The sequence below is a fragment of the Natrix helvetica genome (genome assembly GCF_964273705.1).
Source record: "Natrix helvetica genome assembly, chromosome: 2".
Classification (NCBI taxonomy): Eukaryota; Metazoa; Chordata; class Lepidosauria; order Squamata; family Natricidae; genus Natrix; species Natrix helvetica.
The window spans coordinates 268,309,838-268,335,206 of NC_138552.1; the positions used below are offsets into that span (position 1 = coordinate 268,309,838).

The following is a 25,369-nucleotide window of genomic DNA, read 5'->3' on the forward strand; positions in this document are numbered from 1 at the left end:
GGCTGTGGTCTAAACTGAAATTTTTTTTAAAAAAAAAGCAATGACAAATCCCTTCAGTACAGTTGCCAAGAATACTATTTATACTTGTGAACACCATGCAAATGAGAATTTACTTTTCAACAAGTTATGTATGATGAGTGGATGGATGGGTTGATTATGTACCATCAAGTTGTTTTCAACTTCTGGCAACCACGTAGATTTTTCTCCATTGCAATCCATCCCTAATCTGTTCTTTCAAGTCTCCCAATGGTGCGTTTTGAGTCCATCCATTATGGGTGGAGCAATTTCTTTTTTCCACCAATTTTTTCCACCTCACAAAGGTGCTTTCATCTTCTGCCCACCAGAGGACAGCCTAAGTTCAGCTATCACACTACTAGAATAAATAGGGAGATTTACAACAGTAGTAGGAGATTCTGCATGCATCTGTCTATGAGTAATCTTGCTTGATTCATAATGTGGGATGAAATCCCTTGACTTCCAGGAATAAAAATTAATCAGAATATCAAATAGACTGTCCCGGGTTGATATATTTTAATTCATTTTTGAAGGCTTGGAGAAGGGGTGGATATATTCATGAGTGACAATTACAAGAACCCACCTCAAGCTAACCTGTATAGTAAACCTCATTGGAAGCAGAAAGCGATGAGATATGAGATATGAGTCCTTCCATCCACCAGGCAATTTTTTTTGAAGAGATGTAGAAACTAACCTGATCCAAAGAAGGAACTCCAACAGATAATATCCAATGGCATAATCCCAAAACCAGTTTGCTGAGGAAGAGGGAGGCTGCAAAAACAAGAGTATTGGATTTTTATGAACTTGTCAGAAGGTTGGGGATCTGGCTTTTAAACCCATGGTATTGTGAGAACCACATAATGCTACAGTAAGTTCATCATAAACCCGAGCATGTATCAACATGGAATTGATTGATTGTACTGATATCCCATTTTTTATTTTTCAGAGCTTATACAGGGTCTTAAACGGGGTCCTGCCATCAATTTATGCCAATAACCACCACCTGGTGAGGTCCTTTGGTCTGAAAGACCGAGTGACTGATCCAAACTCACACAGTAAATTCCATGGTTAGGTTTCTCTGGTCAAAGTCCAGTGCTTTAATCATTTAATTTTAGTAGGACATACCAGTCTCTTTCAACTGGGCACTTTTGAGATGATCTGGGGACAGTTGATTGGGATTAGCATATTTGTGTTGCAATTAGATGTAATTTCTTGATCTGTAGAGCGATGACAGTTATGCTTTGCCTAGCAGGGAGGTTGAATGGGGAAAAATGATAATGGGTAACCCAACAGATGGTTTACCCATTATCATTTTTTCCCCATTCAACCTGTCCAGTTGAAATGAGCAAGACTCAGGTCACCCCATAGCAACTGAAATGTTCTTAATTCCTGCCTTCCTAGTTTTTTCTCTCAAATAAACTTAAAAAAGCAGATTACTTTCATCAGGGTAGCACGTACTCACCTTGTTGGTATGATCTTGGTAGATGATGCTCACGTTTTCACTGTGAGGGAACCAAAGGAAGCGGAAATACTCAGATTTCTTCAGGTGATTATCTAGATTGTCAAGAACCTACAAGGTGTTCAAATTGAGAGCGGAATGGACACATCTTTAAATTGGGTGATATTGCTAAAGTTTCTAGTTTGGTGGGTCACTCATGTGACATGCTGAATAATTCACATTCAAGAGTGAAATTATGAATTTATTATTTCTTACCTTTCCTCATTAACCTCAAGGAGGAATGCACCAGTGACGTGCAGTCACTGGAGGCAGGGGAGGCGGAGCCTCACCACTCTCATCATGAAAATAAAAAAGAATTACTCCAGGAAGCCGTGAAAGTGGCTGGGTGAGGCATGCGGCTTGCTTTAGCCTCCCTGGACATCTCAGCAGCAGCCCCAAGTGTGCCGATCTCGCCATTTTTTACATTGGGCGAGCCCAGGATCCTTGCAAGAGGAATGGGACCACGTGTGCAGGAGGCTCCTCAGCTCCAGCCTCAATCAGCGCACCCGCGGTCCCCTTCATCTTGCCTCAGGAAGGAGGGGAATGGGACCACGTGTGCAGGGGAAGGGGATCGCAGCTCTGCTAATCTGAGGCTGTGCGCTGAGGAGCTGCCTGCACACGTGGTCCCATTCCCCTTGCAAGGATCCCGGGCTCGCCCGATGCAAAAAATGCCTAGGCACCGTGTTTCCCCGAAAATACAACCTGTCCCGCGCTCACTGACCTAGCGTTATCCCAAAAGCGGCAAGTTACAGGAGCCGGGGGTCGGGGGAGCGCTCACGTTGCTTGCCGCCTTCGGTATACCACTAGGTTGGGGAGTGGCGTTCTGTCCGGCCAGAGGGGAGAGTTGCCGGGCGGCTGCTCTCTTGTGAACTGGCTCCCGAAGAGCCGGGCACAGCCTCAGGGGTGAAGCAGCCATGAGGTAACCATGCTCACGAGCAGCCGCCCGGCAAATGCCCTCTCCAGCCGGGAAAAGCGCCATTCACTGACCTGAGCAGCCGCTCGGCAAATGCCCTCTTCAGCCGGGAAAAGCGCCATTCACTGACCTCAGCAGCCGCCCGGCAAATTCCCCCTCCAGCCGGGAAAAGCGCCATTCACTGACCTGAGCAGCCGCTCGGCAAATGCCCTCTCCAGCCGGGAAAAGCGCCATTCACTGACCTCAGCAGCCGCCCGGCAAATTCCCTCTCCTGCCGGGAAAAGCGCCATTCACTGACCTAGGGGGTACCAAGCCCTTGTGCAGCTCTCCCAGGCCATCGCTGCTGGCTGCTGCTGCCCGCCGCTGCCCGCCGCAGCCCCGCTCCGCTCCGCGCATAACTTCCAAACTCCAAAACTTCCAGCATCGGCTGCTCTAAGAGTGCTCTCTATGGTGGGCCGGCTGCTGGAAGACTCTGTCCGGAAAACTCTCTGTCCGGCAGCCGGCCCACCATAGAGAGCACTCCTAGAGCAGCCGATGCTGGAAGTTTTGGAGTTTGGAAGTTATGCGCGGAGCGGAGCGGGGCGGCGGTGGGCAGCAGCAGCCAGCGGCGATGGCCTGGGAGAGCTGCGCAAGGGCTTGGTACCCCCTAGGTCAGTGAATGGCGCTTTTCCCGGCAGGAGAGGGAATTTGCCGAGCGGCTGCTCAGGTCAGTGAATGGCGCTTTTCCCGGCTGGAGGGGGAATTTGCCGAGCGGCTGCTCAGGTCAGTGAATGGCGCTTTTCCCGGCTGGAGGGGGAATTTGCCGGGCGGCTGCTGAGGTCAGTGAATGGCGCTTTTCCCGGCTGGAGAGGGCATTTGCCGAGCGGCTGCTCAGGTCAGTGAATGGCGCTTTTCCCGGCTGGAGAGGGCATTTGCCGGGCGGCTGCTCGTGAGCATGGTTACCTCATGGCTGCTTCACCCCTGAGGCTGTGCCCGGCTCTTCGGGAGCCAGTTCACAAGAGAGCAGCCGCCCGGCAACTCTCCCCTCTGGCCGGACAGAACGCCATTCCCCAACCTAGCGGTATACCGAAGGCGGCAAGCAACGTGAGCGCTCCCCCCACCCCCGGCTCCTGTAACTTGCCGCTTTTGGGATAACGCTAGGTCAGTGAGCGCGGGACAGGTTGTATTTTCGGGGAAACACGGTACCTAGGCATTTTTTGCATCGGGCGAGCCCGGGATCCTTGCAAGGGGAATGGGACCACGTGTGCAGGTGGCTCCTCAGCACACAGCCTCAGATTAGCAGAGCCGCGATCCCCTTCCCCTGCGCACGTGGTCCCATTCCCCTCCTTCCTGAGGCAAGATGAAGGGGACCGCGGGTGCGCTGATTGAGGCTGGAGCTGAAGAAACTTCTCCGTTTGGGCTGCGCCCGTGCGATTGGAGCAACCACGTGGTTTGATGATGCAACCACGTGGTTTGATGACGTCACCAGCCTCACCAGTCATAAACCTCACCGCACGTCACTGGAATGCACAATACCCTCTCCTCCATTTATACTTACAACAGCTGTGTGAAATAGTTTTGATTGAACATTAATGACCATCCTTCTCACTCCCAAGAACTTCCTTGGTAAGGTTAATGTCAAGCAGGCCTCCCTCAGCAACCAAGAAAGAAACCACTTAACTCCATTTTGCAGAATTAAGAGTACTTTTACTGGTTATGAAAAGATAGCAGCTAAGCAAAGCAAGATCTGAGGCAAAAGCGCACAAAATCATACATATCAATATGTGACCAAAACCCCTCCCCCTGGTAACCCTCATCCCAGTGTCCAATCTGCAAATCCCTTAGGTGTCATGTGAGTTCCATCTTCAAAGGGCATCAACAGGTTGGTATGCAGGACGCTTGGCCTTGACCCACACCAAGCACTAATCTCCCGCATGCGCACTAGACGGTAAGACCAAAACTCCCTTTTTACAATCTCTCCTGTACTTAAACTTCCCCTCCCAAATACCACCCCCCCTCCCCGTTTCAATGGCAGCCGAAAGCAAATAGCAAAACAGAGGCTGGCAGTTAACCTGCATTTCCCTACTTTTATCCAATATTTTAACCATCACACAGCCACTGCATCTCCTCTACGAGAGCCTGATTTTTCAAAGGACACAAACAGATAGTCTACACACTTCCTAACAGCAAGAACAGTTCAACAGTGGAAACAGTTGTCATCCTTTTCATTGAGTGGACAGTTATCTTCTGGGGATGTTTAACTGGGATTCCTGGCCTGAGTAGAGCAGTGTTTCTCAACCTTGGCAGCTTGAAGATTCACTTGCTGGCTGGGGAATTGTGGAAGTTGTCACAGTTGACAAATACTGGAGTAGAAGGTTAGATCTGCTGGCCTAAATGTTCCTTCCTGCCCTAGGATGCTCTAGGGAATTTTCATCAATATGAAGATCTCAAAAATAATGCAGAGGAAAAAGAACATTCACCTGGGAGTTTTATATAGGGTATATAAAATGTAATTTTTACACTTTAAAATATTTTGCACTAAAATATTTTGGGATCAAATCTTGGGTGTTTCCCTCTGCCCACCTTCTAAAGGTTTTGCTAGCAAAATTTGATCGGCGAAACTTCATGCCACCATTGTACAAGATCAGTAATTGTTGTTCTAATTAATTGCTGCTTCCTGCCATGAACCAGTTTAAATTGGCTTAAAAATAGAAAATGAGAGATTGGACAAACAGAATAATCCCAATTCTTCCTATGTGAAAGGTTATAAATTTGCTCTGGAGATGGTACATATTTGTTATATGTATGTCTTGTCTAGATATTTATTTTATGTGTTTTATTGTACGCCGCCCCGAGTCCTTCGGGAGAGGGTGCGGCTAAGAAATAAATATTTATTATTATTATTATGGGAGCCAAAATTGCAGAATTAATACATCAGAGGGCCAATTTAGTGTAGTGGTTAAGGTGCTGGTTTAAAAAGCAGGAGACTGTGAATTCTAGTCCTACCATAGACATGAAAGCTGGCTGGGTGATTTAGGGTCAGTCATTTTCTCTCATCCCAACCCAGATTACAGGGTTATGGTTATGGGAAAAATAGAAGGAGGAAGGAATATTATCTACTTTACTTATAAAGTAATAAAGATGGGATAAAAATCTAATAAATAAATAATCTAGCATCAAAACTGACACAACTGAGTGTCAGAGAATTCATGACTGGCAGAGACATGGTAACAAGGTCAGCCAATGAACAGGCATAGCAACAGATCAGCCAATGGGAGCTGAAACAGATTAGAGCCTGGGCGTGGTTTAGCCCTGCAGCTCTGTGTGCTGTGCTCAGAATTGAAACTGAAACTAGTCTTGTATGTATTAAGCTCTGTGCTGGAAATGAAACTAGTCTGCTCTGATCTGAAACTGAAGAACCACTCTTGGTATTGTACATTTACTCATGTGTTATTATGTATATAAAGAAGTTAATGAATCCTGCTGAATCAGTTATCTGTGTGTGCTTTCTGGATGTGATTTGTGCAACAAACTCTGATATTGAGGACTGTGTTACACCAGACTTTCTCAACCCTGGAGGAGCCCCTGAAATAATTTTCAGGATCAGGAAACCCTGGCATCTTCTCTAACTGCAAATCATTGCTAAAGAATAGGTTGAATTTTCTCAGTTCCTTTCTGCAGCCAAGGAATTTGGTTTACCGTTATGTTTTCACCAGCTTTTAGTCATCTTAAAATGGAAAGGTTGCCTTCCATTTGAAAATGGAGGGTAGCTACTATAAATTTCTGTTGAAAGCCAGGAAAGAAAATGGCCAAAATGAAAGAAGAAAGTAACCACTGATTTTACAATCCCTCTCACTGAAACCTATGCCTACGAGGCCATGGGAACTAAGAGGCACAAATTAACATGCAGGAACTGAAGGAGGAGTAAAATATATTGGACAAGAATGGTCCAGGGAGAGAAACAAAGAAGGTGAGCAGCCACGGAAGCTCAACAATTCGCGTAAAAAGAGCATCTGTTTATACAATCTAATCTGGAAGCCCATGTGCAAAATCAGAAAAATGAGATATATATGTGCCAAAAAAAGTCATGGCACAAAGAAAAGGAAAAAAAAGTTGGGGAGGGGGAATCTTTCTCTTAATTTTGCTCTCTCCAGCTGCTTCAGGGAACAGGAAATGCTTTGAGGACAAACAATGTAAATATTGAAGCATATTTATGGAACTGCTGAAAATCAGTCAAAGAAGAGAAAAGAAAGAGGCTGCTCTGATTCAGGTATTACATGAAGACGTGACACCACTGCCTTCTGCATCAAAGGCCAGCATTTCTCAGGGACGTAATGTCTGATCCAGGTCATTCATAAAATTATGGGCTAAGATTTAGGTCTTCTGAACATCTGCATCCCTCTTTTAAAATAGGAAGTGCTGCTTTTTCTGCAACTTGTCCTTGGTGAATTAGAAAATCTTCTTAGCATCCCATTTCCAGTGTCCAGCTTATAGGCCTCTGGAAGCCTATAATCAGAATGGGAAGCTAACAAGTCCCCCTTATTAATGGTCCTGCCTTTGCCAGTATCAGGTATTCAGAGATTCAGTTGTTCTGAAAGTTTAATTCCACGTTTGTAGTTAATTGCAACTGGATTAATCCATCATACATTCATGTATTAAAGTACTAACACGGAGCACCTTTCAAATGTTTGGTGCTTGCCAGATTTATTAGACCATACGGTGGTTCCTAAACATCTAACATGGTTGATTGCTTGGCTGGTTGTGAGTTATGGGAATTATAGTTCTTCTGGGAATGAGATGGGTGGTATCTAAATTAGAAAGATCAATGGATGGATGGATGGATGGATGGATGGATGGATGGATAGATAGATAGATAAATAGATAGATAGATAGATAGATAGATAGATAGATAGATAGATAGATAGCTGTGGCTGTGGCTGTGGCTGTAGCTGTAGCTGTAGCTGTAGCTATAGGGATAGGGATAGGGATAGGTATAGAGAGATATCAAAATAGATATAGATGTTTGTAAGATATTAAGTCTTTCAAAGCTGCAGCAACAACAACAAAAAAGCCAACGAGGAGAAGAGGGTGAATTCAATTGTTTGAAAAATTGGCCCATTCACCCCTATTTCTTGTATGCTACCAGTTTCAGTAAAACTGCCCACTCATGGTCTCTATATTTCCTGAAAAAATAGTATGTGAGAAAATCTATGCTTGATGGTCACATCAAAGACCTATTAAGTCATCCTTAAGGGTGGAAAGGAATGTAGTAGACTTTTCTTGCAGTTGGTCGTCTGTGTTTGGTATTCAGAGGGCTCATTTTAACTTTTTTCTTCTTCTTTTTACGATCCTGTAATCCCCTTTATCCGGATGGAGTTGGGGGTGACTGAATGGAGCTGAGAGTTTACTGGCCAGATGCCTTTCCTTATGCCTAAGCGGGGTTCGCAGCAGATATTTTCTTTTTGCACCCTGATAGAAAAACATCTGTTGCTGCCTAAGATTGATCTCTCAACTTTCCAAGTGGGAGGCAAGTGTCTTCACCTCTAGGCCACCTTTTGACTCTTCCTAGCTATTTCTACATATTTTCCTTATCTTTATTGCCATCATTTATCAATTGTCCCCAAACACAATTCTCTAGGTCAAATATGGATTAAAACATGATAATCACACTGCCAATAAAATCTAAGTAATGAAAACTGCATGACCACTAGACAGTTTGCAATAGTAACAGCATCATCCTTGGAATAAACTTATTCCATATACTTGACTAAATGTCCTTGGAAGCCAGCTTAGGAAATTCCTCTGTGCTGCATCTAAGATAACTTTCCATTAATCAGATGAATTGGACAATCTCACTTTAAAAGGAGAAAAAATACCTTTGTATTTATTTTCTCTACTCCCTGAATAATTTTACATACCACACCTCACCTTTTAAACTAAAGATGTTCAAAAGTTGTCGTTTCTCCTCCGAGGAAAATTATGGCATGAATTGAGCAAAAGTTATGAGGCAAATTGTTTTCATCTGAACCTTTCCCTGCTGTCCCCCTCCAGATGGGTTGGGACAGCACAGTCCCTTTTGACAATGTGGGCTGGGAATTTGGAAAGCAGCCCATCTGCCTACAAAAGGCTGCTGTAAGTTATTTGTAGGTCACAGAGACAGAGAGACCAAAATAGGATAGTTTGAGCCTGGTCGTTTAACAGATTAACAGAGTTGGAAGGGACCTTGTAAAGTCTTCTAGTACAACCCCACACCCAAGCAGGAGACCCTACACCAGGGGTGTCCAAACTTGGGAACTTTAAGACTTGTGGACTTCAACTCCCAGAATTCCCCAGCCAGCCATGCTGGCTGGGGAATTCTGGGAGTTGAAGTCCACAAGTCTTAAAGTTCCCAAGTTTGGACACCCCTGCCCTACACCATTTCTGACAAATGGCAGATTGGACTTCCAGTGATGAAGCTCCCATGACTTCCGAAAGCAAACTGTTCCATTGGTTGATTGCTCTGTCAGAAAAAAGTCTCCTTATTTCCAGGTTGAATCTCTCCTTGGTCAGTTTCCATCCATCATTCCTTGTCTGGCCTTTGGGTGTTTTGGGAAATAGCTTGACCCGCTTCTCTCTGAGGCAGCCCCTCAAATATTGGGACATGTCTCCTCTGGTCCTTTTCTTCCCTAGACTAGCCATGCTGATTAATTGCAACCGTTCATTGCATGATTTAGCCTCCAGGTCCCTAATCATCTTGGTTGTTCTTCTCTGCACTTTTTCTAGAGTCTCAACATTTTTTGTATAACGTGGAGAACTCTGGGTTGATTTATTTGATGTTCCATTTGTCGCAATATTCTCAGAAGTCTCCCCCATAGGTTAAAAACGTTGATATTCTTCCTATCTTGCTTCTTCAGATTCCAATGTTTGCTTCCATAGATCGTCACAGGAATACCATGCCTAACATGATTTTGATCTTTGTAGTTATAGATACATCATGACTTTTAAATATCTTTCTCAAGGCTTTCGTGGCTTCTCTGCCAAGCCATCACCTACAGTTTATGTCTTGACTGGTTGCTTACTATTAATGCCTGAAAGGTAGAAGCTATCCAACACTCTGATATCTCCGTTGTCAATTCTAAGGAATGAATTGCAGGCTGACTCTGCCCACTGCCGGGAGTTCAATCTTGACCGGCTTAAGTTTGACTCAGCCTTCCATCCTTCCGAGGTTGGTAAAATGGGGACCCAGATTGTTGGGGGCAATATTCTGACTCTGTAAACTGCTTAGAGAGAGCTGTAAAGCACTATGAAGCGGTATATAAGTACTAAGTATTATTGATAGTTGTTCTACCTGTTGTCATTAGTTTGGTCTTCTTTAGATTTAATTTTTCATCCCATTTTTCACTATGCTCCTTAACTTTTATTACTGGAGCTTGCATTTTGGGCTACATGTTTAGTGTCATCAGCGTATAGCAAGTTATTGATGTTTTTAAATCCAATTTTAAATCCATGCTCATGTTCTTCCAATCCATTTTCCCTTAATATATATTCAGCATATAGGTTGAATAAATAAATGGAGAGTGAACAGCTCCCATTTATCTTAGAAGCAAACAAGACAAGAATCTTGATATAAAATAAAGCATTCTTAGAGACGGGTACATTTGTACTGTAACCAAAGTCTGCCAGAAATTTGTTTTATGGAAGATAACATGAGATGTGAAGTTCTCCAAGTATAAATATGTTGAAAATACATTGTTCTTTCCTAACAGTGGGAAAAGAAGAGATAAAATCTTTGGCACACCTGGGGAATGCACACACACACATTTTAGATAATGAAAGAAATAATTTCCAAAGACCAGATACTCTCTGAAAAGAAACTCAATCTTCCTACTTAGGATCCTCAGCTTAGAAGATTTCCTAACACATTAGATTAATTGAGACTGCTGTGCATAGAAAAAGAATACTTTGCTAACCAATTACCTTTGCATGCTGGTAGAATTTTTCTAGCAGCTTTGATTCTTCTGAGACATTAAAATATCAAATGGCAACTTGGCCACACAGGCACAACACGTGCCTCTCAAAAGGGTCTTAAATTATACTTCCCAAATGCACCATCTGAGCTTACCTCCTTGAGTGTAGAAGGGAAGGTGGTTTCTTGCAGGTAGAATTCTGCGACACATTGGAACGTGATTGTGAGAACGATGCCCAAACAACCCAGATGTACACAGGCTGCTCGGAAGAGTTCAGGATTCACCGTTTCAGAGCACTCCAGGATGTCCCCTGAAGCTGTCAACAGTGTCATGGCTACCACCTGACAAGGGGAAAGCAAAGGATCTGGTTGAATCTGGGAATCAGCCAGAAGCGGTATGTATTCAGCCACTTCTGACAGGTTCTGGAGAACCGGTAGCGGAAATGTTGATTAGTTCGGAGAACCGGCAAATAGGCTAGCCCCGCCCCCATTGCCTCCCAGCTGATCTTCTTTTGTTGCCCTGAACAAGAGAACGGAGCTGGAAAGCAGGTTAGTGGGGTGGGGAGGGAATGGGGATTTTGCAATATCCTTCCCTTGCCACGCCCACAAAGCCACGCCCACAAAGCCACACCACACCCACAAAGCCACACCCACAGAACCGGTAGTAAAAAAAATTGAATCCCACCACTGGAATCAGCCCACCTATCACAGCACATTTGAGGAATTCTGCTTTCCTGTCATTTGCTTGGCATGCACCCACCACGAAAGAAGAAATATCTGTCAACCTGCCCAACTGGTAGACCCTGGACTGCGAGTTAAAATTGTAATGCGTAGTTCTGTGTTCAATTTAACCAAGCTACATTCAGTACAGGTAGTCCTCGACTTACAGCAGTTCATTTAATGACTGTTCAAAGTTACAACAGCATTGAAAAAGCTGACTATGATTGTTTTTCGACATTACAACCTTCGCAGCATCCCCGTGACTCTTTGATCAAAATTCAGACGCTTGGCAACTGATTCATATTTATGACCGTTGCTGTATCCCAGGGTCATGTGATCACCTTTTGCGACCTTCTGAACAAGCAAAGTCAATGGGGAAGCCAGATTTACTTAACAACCAGGTTACTAACTTATCAACTGCAGTGATTCACTGAACAGCTATGGCAAGAAAGATCATAAAATGGGGCAAAATTCACTTAACAAATGTCTCCCTTAACAACAGAAATGTTGGGCTCAATTGTGGTTGTAAGTCAACGGCTACCTGTGATTACATATATACAACATGCTAAAATAGTTTTTAAAAAAGTTCCCAGATTAACTTTTTCCTTCCTTAATATGTTGCATGAAGTCATACTTCAGTTAGTCCTTGTTTAGTGACCACAGTTGGTATTGGCAACTCAAGTCACTAAATGAAGCAGTCATTAAATGAAAGTGTCCCTATGCTTATGATCTTGCTTCACTTTTACTTGGCTTTACAGATCTGCAAAAGTTGAAAATGTGAGGATTAATCACAAAAATACCTTTTCATCAGTATTGTAACTGCCAATGGTTGCTAAATGAGGCAGTCACTTAATGAAGATTACCTGTAATCTGGGTTTACTGAGTTCTATCAGCCAAGCCAACCATATTTCATTTGGCGAAGCTGCAGAAGGCCTGATATCTAGGGGGTTGATTTACACATAATTACTTTATTTTATTAAATGTTTGAAGCTTTTTATGTTGTGCTGTTTTGGGTGTTGATGCTACTTATGATTTTATTTGGCATATTTTCAAGATTTATTTTATTCTGAGATTATTGGATTTTATTGATCATGTTATTGTTTTAAGTTCTAAACTGCCACAGGGTGGTTTGCTTGCAGTGTGCAGTATCAACAGGATAAAAGTCTGTAGAGTTTCTCAGTCATCCATGGTTGTCCCAAAGATGCTTTTTCAGGAGGCAACTGGACTTCCTTGTTTTTAATTTTGAAGACGTTTCACTTCACATCCAAGGAGCTTCTTCAGTTCTGACAGGATGGTGGGGAATGGAAGGATTTATATTCCTTGCAGACAGCTGGTCATTTGCATCCTTTTAGAACAGTGTTTCTCAAACTTGGCGACTTTAAGTCCTAGCTGGCTGGGGAATTCTGGGAGTTGAAGTCCACAGGACTTAAAGTCGCCAAGTTTGAGAAACACTGTTTTAGAAGGTCGTGGAAGCACCTGGAGATTTATCCATGTCCTCAGGGTCACCAGAGTAGTACTACTGGTTCCTATAGCCTGCAATTTTTGCTCTAGAAATCCATTCCTACTCCCACACTATTCAAAGGGTGTCCATCCCAAATTGTATAGCTAAAAGTCTGTAGAGATTCTCAGTCATCCAGGTCATGGTTGTCCCAAAGGTGCTTTTTCAGGAGGCAACTGGACTTTTTTCTTTTTTCTTTTTAAGATGTTTTGAAGAAGTGAAACGTCTTCAAAAGAAAAAAAAACCAAGAAAGTCAAGTTGCCTCCTGAAAAAGCACCTTTGGGACTATCAACAGGATAAATCATTCAACAAGATAAATCAACATGATAAATCCTTCGATCAAGTGAAAGCATAATGCGGTTGGTTGGTTTCGGTACAGCATGTGATGCAAGCATAGATGCTATGTTTTCTTAGCCTAAATGCACTAAATGAACCTAGCCACCACCTAGTTGCTAATACCACCCCTACATCCTCATTAACCCTATTGGTGCCACTGCACTTATCCAAGGCTAACTGAAGACAAACAACTGAATATATGCTCACCCCATTGGAACACATTGCCTTGAGTCAATCTGAAGCACCACCACTTCTACTGCAGCTATCTCCAGCCTGGTGACTTTCAGATTTGTTGGACATCAATTCCCATAAATCTTTGGGACTCCAAGAGATCTTGAGAGAAGGCTATTTTACCTCCCTTGAATCTTATCTTGGTGTTACTATCATCATATTGCATAATGGATTTGCTCATAAAATAGTTGTCTTCAGCCCCAATACTAGCTTCTTTTTTGCTTAGGTTATGAAGTGAGCTTGTCGATCGAAAGGTCGGCAGTTCGGTGGCTTGAATCCCTAGTGCCACGTAACGGGGTGAGCTCCTGCTACTTGTCCCAGCTTCTGCCAACCTAGCAGTCCGAAAGCACGTAAAAAATGCAAGTAGAAAAATAGGAACCACCTTGGGGGGAAGGTAACAGCATTCCATGCACCTTTGGCATTTAGTCATGCCAGCCACATGACCACGGAGACATCTTCGAACAGCGCTGGCTCTTCGGCTTTGAAACGGAGGTGAGAACCACCCTCCCCCCAGAGTCGGGAACAATTAGCACATATGTGCGAGGGGAACCTTCACCTTAACACTTATATTGGGTTTTTCTTAACATTTATTGCATCCCCAGAGTCACTTTGGGAAGAGGGATGGTCATATAAATGCAGGACAGGACAGTCTTTTTAGAGCAGGGGTGTCCAAACTTGGGAACTTTAAGACTTGTGGACTTCAACTCCCAGAATTCCTGAAGTCCACAAGTCTTAAAGTTCCCAAGTTTGGACACCCCTGTTTTAGAGCAATCTGCATTTTGGATACAGGAGCAACAAAAGGAACAAACAAAGCAGGCTACCGATCCGTAAGCCTGACCTGATTCAGTGCACAAATTTCAGAACAGGCATTCATCTCTCAGTTTTTGATGTAATTATTTCTCACAGATAAACGAGGGAGACTTTAAATTGCTGGAATTCATATGCATCATTACTTGATATTGAACGATTTGATTCGGTTAAAAAAAATCTTGCTTATTTGTACATCACCAGACTCCATACTGATCATCATGGGGGCACTTTGGAGATATTTTAAACAGGATGCCACATTAGAGTCATTACAGTTCAACTTCAGGCTAATTTTACCATAACATTATATTATTACAGCAAAGTCCAAGCTGCTCGTATTTTTAACAATGGCTGTGCTTGCTTGCTTGCTATGCTTACTCATGGTTATCTGAACAATTTTAATTGAACAAACCCATTTCCTGGAATCTCATGATACACTGAACCATAAATTAACCCCATAAGAAGGGAGCCAAAAGTTAGCCAAAGTTGGTGTCAGCTAGTTTGTGATTTCTTGTATCATAAAATAGAATTACTTTGTAAATCTGTTTATAAAAATGTCTACTTTCTTATCTTCACTTATTTTGGTTCAGTAAAATCTGATTGGCTATATAAAAAAAAAAAAACACCAGCTTCATTTGCCATAAGATCCCTGACTGGGTCAGATCAATCATATGATTGATCTAAGAAACAAATAGAAGCAAAATAAAATGGTGCTCAACAGAATTTGAAACACAAACCATGCTGAAGGTTCATAGCATTGTGTCTTTGAGAAAAGAAAAAGGGAAATTCCATCACTCATAACTGCCTAATTTAAACTCTAAATTAAAAGTATCTAACAAGCACCAGGAAGATTTACTTTGAACTGATAATTCAGTTTTAATATTCATTTGATGTTTTGTTTCCAATGGGAATTTTCAAGTATTGATTCAGAGAGTGTCATCCTCAGGTGACAGTAAAAAAAAAAAAGTTAAAGTTGTGGCTTTGACTGCAGGATTGAAATCCTATCGGTTTTTATGCACATTGTATGTGCAAAATATGTAAAAGAGGCCAGAGCTTTAATTGCATAGCCATAGCCATGAGCTTGGCTTATTTTGACCCCAGCATAAATGCTCCTAATTTCAGGTTTTGTTCAAGTACATCTGCTTCAGCAATATGAACATCTGCAGATCTGAGTCATGACCTTTGATCAACTGCCAAGCTTCTGGAAGGATGTGGAGAACGTTGCACTGTTCCATCATTGGCTTTACAGTTTTACCGAGTTTACAGTTGCTAGAGAGGCAAGGTCCCAACCCAAGATAAACTCATCATTTAAGTTTACAGTTGACAGAAAGACAAGATCCTAAGGTACCATCCTCTAAGATGATTCATAACTAGCATTCTTCCTGAACTGGAGGGGTCCCGTAGTTGGAAGATGCTAGATGATGATGTAAGTAACTGATAGGCAATGTTTTTGAGATTCCAATTCTTCACACAGTGCATGGTGAAAGCATCCCAGCCATCCATGTTTCCCAACCTAACCCAGTTTTTTTTCCTCTCTCAGGAAACTTTCTCCAGCAGAGGGCACCAGTGGGTTGAAATTCAGGCTACCCTCTGGGTCTCCAGTGGCTCTAAAAAGTAAATTCAATTTTCTGATTTGCCTTCCCTACAATCTCACTTGCTGAAAATGACTTCCCAGGGGAAAGAAAAAACAAGGGATAGGGTGTAGACAAAATTAGGAGTCTGAGGCCTTTGTCATGGTGCTGCTGCCCTACTAGGTCTTTTTTTTTTAATCTCTAGGCAATCTTCTGAGGTCAACGTGGTTCAGAGGAGAAAACAAGCTCTAGGGAAATCACACTAAAATCAATTGAAACAAACCTGCCTATCATTCTGAAAACTTCACAGCTGAGACTCTGCTGCTACTCTAGGTAGCCATTAACGGCTTTGGCTATATACAATAACAAAGATGGACTTCCATTCTAGCAAGCAAGAGAGGCGACGATAATGGGCCAACATCGTTGCTTTAAAAATCTACTCTCTGAACAGTTCTACATCATTCAGTAATCTACCAGATTTGGACTGCATCCTACCGTGAACTTGAGGACTGGTTCACATTTCCTATGTTTCTCTCTTGCACTCATATATATATATGTACGCACACAGACAGAATAGGCTCAACCTCCTGCTAAACTATTGCTTAGTTTTGATCTAGTTTACTATTTGAACCCTAACATTCTTGTTATAAGCTAGCATTTAGATTTAGTGTGTCATGTGACGTAGGGAAACATGGCTAGTTTAAATAATTGTGCTTAAACCATCAAGGACTGAGCACAAACTCTGACCAATGCTACATCAGAGATGGTATTCAGCCAGTTCTCTCCGGTTCGAGCGAACCAATAGTGGCAGCTGGGGGAGGCTCTGTCCTCCCGCATGCGCAGTGCTTGCGCATTATGTCGGAGCGGATGGGCGGAGCCTCCCACAGCTGCTACTACCAGTTCACCTGAACCGGAGAGAACTGGCTGAATACCACCTCTGATGTAACATTGGCATGCACAGATGAGGTGCGTGAGCTCACATTTGCGAACCGGTAGGGAAGGTAAATGAATCCCACCTCTGTAGCTACATCCTCTGGCAGCGGATATGCTATAATCTAATTTATAATGTGATGAATTTCCAGTTTTCTACCCTGCATCTCCTACTATTAATCTTCCAATACCACGTTGTGATATTGAGCTGTGGTGGTGCAGTGGTTAGAATGCAGTATTACAGGCTAACTTTGCCCACAGCTAGGAGTTCGATCCTGATTGGCTCAAGGTTAACTCAGCCTTCCATCCTTCAGAGATCGGGTAAAATGAGGACCCAGATTGTTGGGGGCAATATGTTGACTCTGTAAACTGCTTAGAGCGGACTGTAAAGCACTGTGAAGTGGTATATAAGTGCTATTGCTATGTTCATGTACTTCCTCCAAACCATGCCTTTTATATGCTTCTATCATGCCCTGCTTGATAGAAGCTCAAGATTCATCCATGGGTATTTGAAAGTTAAGTTACTTTGAGTTGATGTGCATTATATTACTTGTGCTAACATTGCTTTCTTCCAACTGAAATTTGCATTCTGCATTCTGTATTTTGAGACTCTGTTTTGGAGTTTACTTTGTTTCTTTTCCTTGCAGCTGCAGAAATTCCTGATTCTGTGCCTGGACCACTGTTAAAGTCATAAGAGCCCTGTGCTCTTTTGCACCTGGTTACCTAAATATTCCCATTACGCATTTACTATTGTTCACACATTTGTATGTCACACTCCCAGTCGGTTCTGAGAAGTGGTCTGCATGTCGACATGCACTTATTTATAAGCACTTGCACCAGAAGAAAAACGTGGCCACTGTAAAACTTTCCTCAGAAGTTTTCAGGCAGGAAAATGATGCTCAGAGGCAGAAAGAGACGAGGAGGCAACATTTATCAAATATGTCTTCCTTTCTCAGCCCCTCATAGCACAGGCTGTCTTTTAGGCATATAATGTATTGGTCTTTGCTCCACTTTCTCCCCATTTCCTAAGGTTTTTCCCCCTTTGTTTTTTCCCCTCAGAATTGTTTTTGTCAGCTGCTCGTACATTTTATGCCTTCTTGGTTCTCAAAAAGGCCATTTTGTCATCTCTTTTGTCTCCCAATTGATTACCCGCTCTCTCTTATTAGCTTTCCCCCTCTTTCTTTTCCACAGCCTTCTCTTGTCGGGTCTTACAACTCACAGAGTTTTGTGGGAGAAAAATTATTAGCCACATTCAAACGTAGGTAATCTAGCTAGCCACCATGTCTGAACCAGGGAGAGCAATTTGCCTTACAAGTAGCCACAAACGGCTACTCCTGGGCTACAGATAATTGGAAGAAGGAATCGAAGCTCTGGGCTTCATCTTAGCTCCACCTCATCCCATTTCACAGTTACAAATCCTCACACTTACACGGCAGCAAATAGCATCCTATTCTGCAATGTTGTGGCAATATTCATGAATTAGTGCAAATGAGCCTTTATATGGATACTCTATGTTTGCATGTGCATTTGCAAGTATAGGTAGTCCTTGGCTTCAAGTAGGACCAGAATTTCTGCTGCTAAACAGGATGTTAAGTGAGTCACAGCTGATTTTATGACCTTCTTCTTTATTACCACAGTTGTTAAGTGAATCACTCAGTGGTGGGCTGCTTCCAGTTTGGGCCACTTTGTTTCCACCACCAGCTGGGTCCACCCGCTCGCCCTGCGCCATCTCATCCTGTATAATCGCCATTCTTTTGATGCCGCGCACGGTCACATTTTCGGTTCCGGGCGAACTGGTTGTTACAGTCCACCTTTGGAATCACTACAGGTTTTTAGTGACTCGTGTCATTGTTAAGTGAATCCAGCTTCCCCTGTTGATGTTGCTTGAGGGAAGCCAATTGGGAAGGTCGTAAGTAGCTCTCACATATCCCTAGAATGCTACAGCTGTCACAAAATACACTACAGTTGCCATGGGTACAGATTTTAATCATGTGACCGTGGATTGCTATGACTGTTGTAAGTGTGGACATGCCACTTTTTTCAGTGCCATTGTAACTTTGAGTGGTTGCTAAATAAATGATTGTTAGTTGAGGATTACCTGTACTTGAAATGTATATATCGGTGATGGCGAACCAATGGCACGTGTGCCACAGGTGGCATGTGGAGCCATTTCTTAGGGCAGGTGAGGTATTGCCCTGTCAACTCCAGTGCGCATGTGCACACTGGCCAGCTGACTTCGGCCTTCATTTTCAGCCGTTTTTCACTCTGTGCCAAAAAACAACCCAACGGAAGTTCAGGAACAGATTTCCAGTTAGTGAGTTGGGGCGTTTTTCGCCCTCCGGAGCTTTCAGGGAAGCCTCCTGAGGGCAAAAAACAGCTAGGTTGCCCATTGGGCCATTTTTCTCCCTCCGGAGGCTTTAGTGAAGCCTCCTGAAGTCTCTGGAGGGTGTCCGGGGGGGGGGGTGGAGGGCAGGGGAGGCCATTTTCACCCTCATCAGGCTCCTAGAAAGCCTTTGTAGCCAGGGGAGGGTGAAAAACGGATCCATCACACGCCAAAGATGAAAGATTGGACCATGTGATGAACTTGTGGGTGTGGGGGCAAGGTCTTGAACTTTCAACTGGGTGGAAAACTCAGGAAGCTTTCAGGTTCGGGTTTTCCACAGATGTACCAACATGTCTCTCTTATTAAATTGGAACTTTGAGGAAAGCTCTGCCTTGGACTCTGATTTAATTCTGGATGATATTTGGAATGCTGACAACAGTACTGCAGGCTATTTCTGCTGCCTGCCAGCTGCCTGCAGTTTGTCAGTTCAAATCCCACCAGGCTCAAGGTTGACTAAGCCTTTTTTAAAAAAAACGGGCCGTTTTTCGTGAAAAACGGGCCGTTTTTGGGAGGTTTGCAGAGTGCAAAAACTTTTTTCCCCCTTTTGGAAAGCTCTTTAAGTGATTGATGAGAATTACATTGATCAAGTGCTGTGCCAGCAGAAACACCTACCTATCTACTGTATTTCTCTCTATCTCTATTTCTCTCTCTCTATCCCTCTACCTATCTACACATTCTCTCTCTCTCTATTTCTCTCTCTCTCTCTCTATCCCTTTATCTACTTACCTACCTAACTACTCTTTCTCTCTCCTTACCTACTGTATTTCTCTCTCTTTCTCTCCCTCTCTATCCCTCTATCTACCTACCTACTTTTTTAAAAAATTTGCCTGTTCAAAACCTTGGTGCGTCTTATAATCCGGTGCATCATATAATCTGAAAAATACGGTAAATACAACGATATTGGTTTTAACCTCACTGGTGCAAAATTATAGCAGAAATGAAAAAAGAAAGAAAAAGGGAAAAAAACCTAGCCTGCGCATGGAGGGATTGTGGTTGTATTTAAAAGCCTGACAGCCCAAGGATAGAAACATTCTTCATAATTCAGTAAAATCTTCGTAATCTTTGTTGGTATTTCCTCCCTCACCACAACTGCAAGTCAAAGTGAGTGGAGGTTGCCTTTTCAGGAATGGGTTACACAATGCATCCACATCTATCTAGAGACATATTTTCCCCTTTACTGCATGGGCTTTAGAATGGAATTGTGGGTTGTTGCTTTTTTAGCAGAGTGAATGAGAATTACGGTGTGGTGTGCTGGCTTGACAGCTGCAGATAGAAAGACACTACAGAGGGTTGTGAGCACAGCACAAAACATCGTGGGCTGTCCCCTGATACCATTAGATGATATCGCTAGGGCTCGCTGGCTTAGAAGAGTGAGAAAAATCCTCAGGGACAACCCACACCCTGGTCAGTCCTCCTTTATTCTCCTACCATCTGGAAGGAGATATAGAAGCATAGGCATCCCCGCACAAACAGGCTGAAGAACAGTTTTTATCCATGGGCTGTCAGACTCCCGAATGAAAACAACCGGCTTGCCCAGCACTGGAAATGTGAGCGTGGCCATCCGCACATGTGCGCAGCATCACAGAATCACAGCAATTCACTCATGTGTGTCTTTTACATTGGGCCTTCAGGCCTGCCACATTTTTCTGCTGTGGGAAAATGGGAGGGTGGATTATATGGAGTGTGGGTGATATGTAGTCAAAATAACATTCTTTTCTCAGAGAGTCAAGGACATCTTGCCCTGCAGATGGGATGGTGTGACTGGGAGGCATCTCCAGTTTTGGATGGTACCTGATTGGACCATGTGATGGAAATGTGGATGTTGGGTAGAGACTTGAACTTTCATTTGGGTGGGGAAAACCTGGAAGCCTTCAGATTCGACTTTTCCCAGATGTGCCAATATGACATCTCTAATAAAATGGAACTTTGAGGAAACTCAAGCCTCGGCATCTTCTTTTGTTAGGGGTATTACCTGAACCCTGACACCAGTATTTAGATCATACCACTTCCCCTGATCCTCTAGAGATCCTGGAGTTACAAAAATTGCCCACATTCCACGGAAAAAGGCATTAAGCAATGAGATAATCCTTCTCGATACATTTGCCTCCCATAAAATCAGAACAATGGCTAATGGAAATGGCTTTGAAGCCCCGAAGTTCCCTTTCCTCCACTGCATTTTATGGCCTCCATGAACCTTGTTGGTGATTATGCTGGCAACTCTTGCAACACCAGGCACTTTTCTCAGTAACCATAACCACCGTTTGTAGGATGCTACTGTGACTGAAGTAGAGAAAAGGGGGCAATAAGCTCAGGAACAGATTGCTGAAATGTAGGGTTGTGAGGTCTACTTGAGTATAGGGGAGAAAACAGGCATTAGGACAACACCTCTGAGGAAAAATGCACTTCTGCTCCAGCTGCAAGTAAATGGCAGCTGGACCAGGGGCAAAAAAATAACTAAGCTGAACTCTCAAACCTCACAGACAATTGACTGCTGGAATTTAGGAGGCAGCCCTTTTGCTCCTCACTCGGTTTTATTGTTTTCAACAGAAACAATTCTGAGATGTCCTTGGCTGAGCCTGCCTTCTTCTTTATGTTATTGGTTCCTGGTGATTAATTTGGGGGCAGATCTACGAAGTGCCATACAATATGTCAGTTCTGTGCCAATTTAGATATGCAAACATTCACTGCAAGCATTTAGAAGCAAGACAAGTGGCTTTTAAAAAGCCTTATTGCTTTAATGCATTTTCTGTCACCTCAATCGAGGAAAAGCTTTTAAAAATCTTACTTTCTGTCAAACTACCATCTGGTTTATTTTTGTCCCCCTTGTCATATTACCGACTTTATACAGACTTTCCTATTATTTTTAAGAAAGAAATAATGTAAAAACAACATCTCTTGTGACAAATTTGTTGGCTACATTGGCCATAATAAATAAATAAATAAGTAAATTAAATAAGTAAGTAAGTAAATAAATAAATACTATTTTTAGAAGCATGAAGATGGAGAAGTTCATTAAAAGAATTAATTTTCCCCCCACCCTACCAATCACAACTTTTGGATCAGATCTCCATGTGAGTTGCTCTTTATGAGTTGCCAGCTTGGGAAGATTCTTGCACTTCTTCTGAACTGGAAGACAAAAGTGGTCTGGATCCAGTTCAGAGACCAAGTATGTTAGCAAAGTCTAAGGAAAGTCTGTCACAGCGTTGGAACATGAAGGAAAAGTTTTGGGCCCAAACAATTCCTTCCAAGGTTATCTAGAGTGAAAGGTGAGGTGGGAGGAGGTAGCAAGTACCCTGTGTGAACAGCACATGACTATTTGCCAGATTCCTAATGTGCAAGGAAAATTCTCTTCCAACTCAAATCCGTGACCTCGTGGACCTATGTCTGTAGCGTTTGGTGCAATAATAAAGAAGTACTTTGCTAGTATATTTCACAGGATGTTTTTCTGCTTCCCAATTTAGTCTATAGCCCTGGGATATCCCAGCCAAGGATCCACTAGGCTTCTGAACTCTAGGCAGGCACTGCCTTTTGAATAACCGCTCTGCCATGGTGCCTTGCATACAACAGGACTAATTCTACATTATTCTCATTTATTTTCTCCCACTGGGGAATAAAAACCGACCTAATTAGCATTTTAATAACTTGCTCGTGAGGCATAATGGCTAGGAAATTTTTACACCCTGCCAGTTACAACCCAGGGGTCTTACCTGAGTGGCCAAGATGCCGTGGCTGAAGCCAGTGTTGTGAGTGCCAGTCCCAATGACTCCAGCAGCTGCCACATCTGACACAGCTCCTAAACTGGGCCCCGAAACACAGAGAAGGGAGAGATTTAGCTGGGATCCATTCCAAAGGTGACTGTTGAGAGGATGATATTAACAAATGTGACACTGATGCAAAAAAGCTAATTAACTGCACCTGCTCTGACTTCAAAACATGCCCCAATGAGTGTTGAGCATATGTCACAACCTATCAAGCCATAGAAATAGGACACTGACTATGAAGGGATGTTGCATGCAGATTTGTATTTCTGATTCTGGAGTGATTCCTTGGATTCGGAACATAACGTAACGTAACGTAACGTAACGTAACGTAACGTAACATAACATAACATAACATAACATAACATAACATACCTAACCTAATATCAGAGTTGGAAGGGACCTTGGAGGTCTTCTAGTCCAACCCCCTGCCTAGGCAGGAAACCCTATACTTTTTCAGACAAATGGCTATCCAACATCTTCTTAAAGACTTCCAGTGTTGGGGCATTCACAACTTCTGGAGGCAAGCTGTTCCACTGATTAATTGTTCTAACTGTCAGGAAATTTCTCCTCAGTTCTAAGTTGCTTCTGTCCTTGATTAGTTTCCACCCATTGCTTCTTGTCCTACCCTCAGGTGCTTTGGAGAATAGCTTGACTTCCTCTTCTTTGTGGCAACCCCTGAGATATTGGAACACTGCTATCATGTCTCCCCTAGTCCTTCTTTCTATTAAACTAGACATACCCAGTTCCTGCAACCGTTCTTCATATGTTTTAGTCTCCAGTCCCCTAATCATCTTTGTTGCTCTTCTCTGCACTCTTTCTAGAGTCTCCACATCTTTTCTACATCGTGGAGACCAAAACTGGATGCAGTATTCCAAGTGTGGCCTTACCAAGGCATTATATAAAGTGGTATTAACGCTTCATGTGTTAACAAGGATATATGCAATCAGGGGTGCATGGATTTCTGATCCTTGTGAAACTGAAATTGTGTTCCTGTATGCGCTGAACTGACAAGGGAACCACCTCCACCCCAGGAATCCTTCCATGCTGCCTCTAAAATCCTCTCTTAGTTTTTTGGGGGGAGTGGGAGGGGAGAGAACCAGTTCTGGATGCTCATGCATTGATAATTACTCTTGGATAACCTTGGCTGTGAAAAAAAAAGAGTCAGTCTTATTAGATCCTTCTGTGATTATAGTTTTTTTTTCATCTTGGTGTCTCCATACCTGAGTGCATTTGCATATGCTCCCATAAGCTCATTTCATTTTCCAGTTGGCTTTAAAAGAATTTGTTTGCCACTCCGAAAAAGGGCAATGGGGTGAAGGATTCCCTCTGTATGCAATTATAAGGTCTTTGGAGTGAACTATACCTGAGCTCCTGTGCTAAAATCATTCTGCGCGGCCCTAGAAGCAAATTTGTGCCTTGAATCTTAAGTTTGTAATGGATTTGTCTAATTTAGGTGAGTTGAAACCTGGTCCTAGAGACCTTTACTAGATGGAACATTCTAAAAAGTCCCCTCCCCTTCCCAAAATGGTTCGATTCCATTTGTCATTCAGAAGGCCATCACACATCTGGCCACATTTCTAGACTAGTGATAATATTTGTCCTTACATGTATCACAACCAGCGGTGGGGTTTACTTAGGTTTACCACCGGTTTGCAACTGTGAGCGTTCCAACTGTGAGCGATGTAAAAGTTTACTGGGAGCCCTTTGTGCATACAGGCTACCTTTCGCGCATGCACTTTGCACACACGCGGCATACACGCATGTGTGCAGTGTCAAAAATGAGGCTACCTAGGATGTTTTGGAGGCGGGGCAGGTGGGCGGGGCAGGTGAGTGGGGTGGGTTCCACCCACAGCTCGCCACTACCAGTTCAGGCAAACCAGTCGGAACTGACTGAATACCACCTCTGCTCACAAACATCTGAGCATTTTTATAGGGTGCGTCAAATTTTTCAATTTTCAATTTCCAAGCGTCAGGGGTGCTCAAAAATTGTGCAATGCCTTTGGGGATTGAAAGCATATTTTGGTTACTTTAATATAATGTTAGATGTCCTTGGGTTAGTAACTACATAAATACCATAACTTATTAACATTTTGTTTGTTTCAGCGAGGGATATGCCTACCATCTCAGTGAAGGTTTACTTACATAGGTAGAGTTAAGCCATGTTTGCTCAGCTCCACGTTCAGATAAGAGAGCAAAATCCCTGCCTCTACCGTCACTTGCTTCTTCTCTTTGTCCACCTGCGAGGGATAATACATTGTTGTGTTAATCAAAGAAGCAGTCCTGGAGGAAACATTCGATCCGGACTGATTATGTCTGTACACGGGCCAAGCATCATTTGGAAGAAATGCATCAGACGTCTCACAAGGATTGCACTAAATATTTGATTCTAAGGCAGCAGCATCTTTTTCAAGCCTGCATAGAAGTTTTCTTTAAAAAAAATATTCATGCTATAATAAGTTGTAAAGGGGTGCTGTGCTTGTTTCTTTGGAGTTATTTTCAAAGTGGGCACAAGGAGTTTTAAATACAGAGCCAAAGTCAAAGCACCAAAACTCTTTGAGTAATCATACAGAATCGGCATTGTGATCTTCAAACATGATTGATTGATTAACATGATATGAGAATTTTACCTTGCTGGATCTTTGATAATCGGACTTAATTAAAACAATGGTTTGGCATGATATGTATAGAATAGAATGATAGAGTTGGAAGGGACCTTGGAGGTCTTCTAGTCCAACCTCCTGCTTAGGCAGGAAACCCTATACTGTTTCAGACAAATGGCTAT

At 43.0% G+C, this 25,369-nt stretch overlaps 1 protein-coding gene across 1 annotated transcript in view; it reads right to left on the bottom strand.

Moving 5' to 3' along the window:
- The window catches only part of LOC309388375 (L-gulonolactone oxidase-like), a gene marked incomplete at its 3' end in the record, with an annotated part of 39,672 nt that overhangs the window by 10,889 nt on the left and 3,414 nt on the right, over nucleotides 1-25,369 (bottom strand). Inside the window, exons 4-8 of the mRNA XM_081945617.1 lie at nucleotides 24,730-24,824; nucleotides 22,534-22,624; nucleotides 10,507-10,692; nucleotides 1,478-1,585; nucleotides 710-786 (exon numbers count right to left, since the gene is read on the bottom strand). Coding sequence (XP_081801743.1) covers nucleotides 710-786; nucleotides 1,478-1,585; nucleotides 10,507-10,692; nucleotides 22,534-22,624; nucleotides 24,730-24,824 — 557 coding nt within the window. The remainder of the gene's footprint in view (nucleotides 1-709; nucleotides 787-1,477; nucleotides 1,586-10,506; nucleotides 10,693-22,533; nucleotides 22,625-24,729; nucleotides 24,825-25,369) is intronic.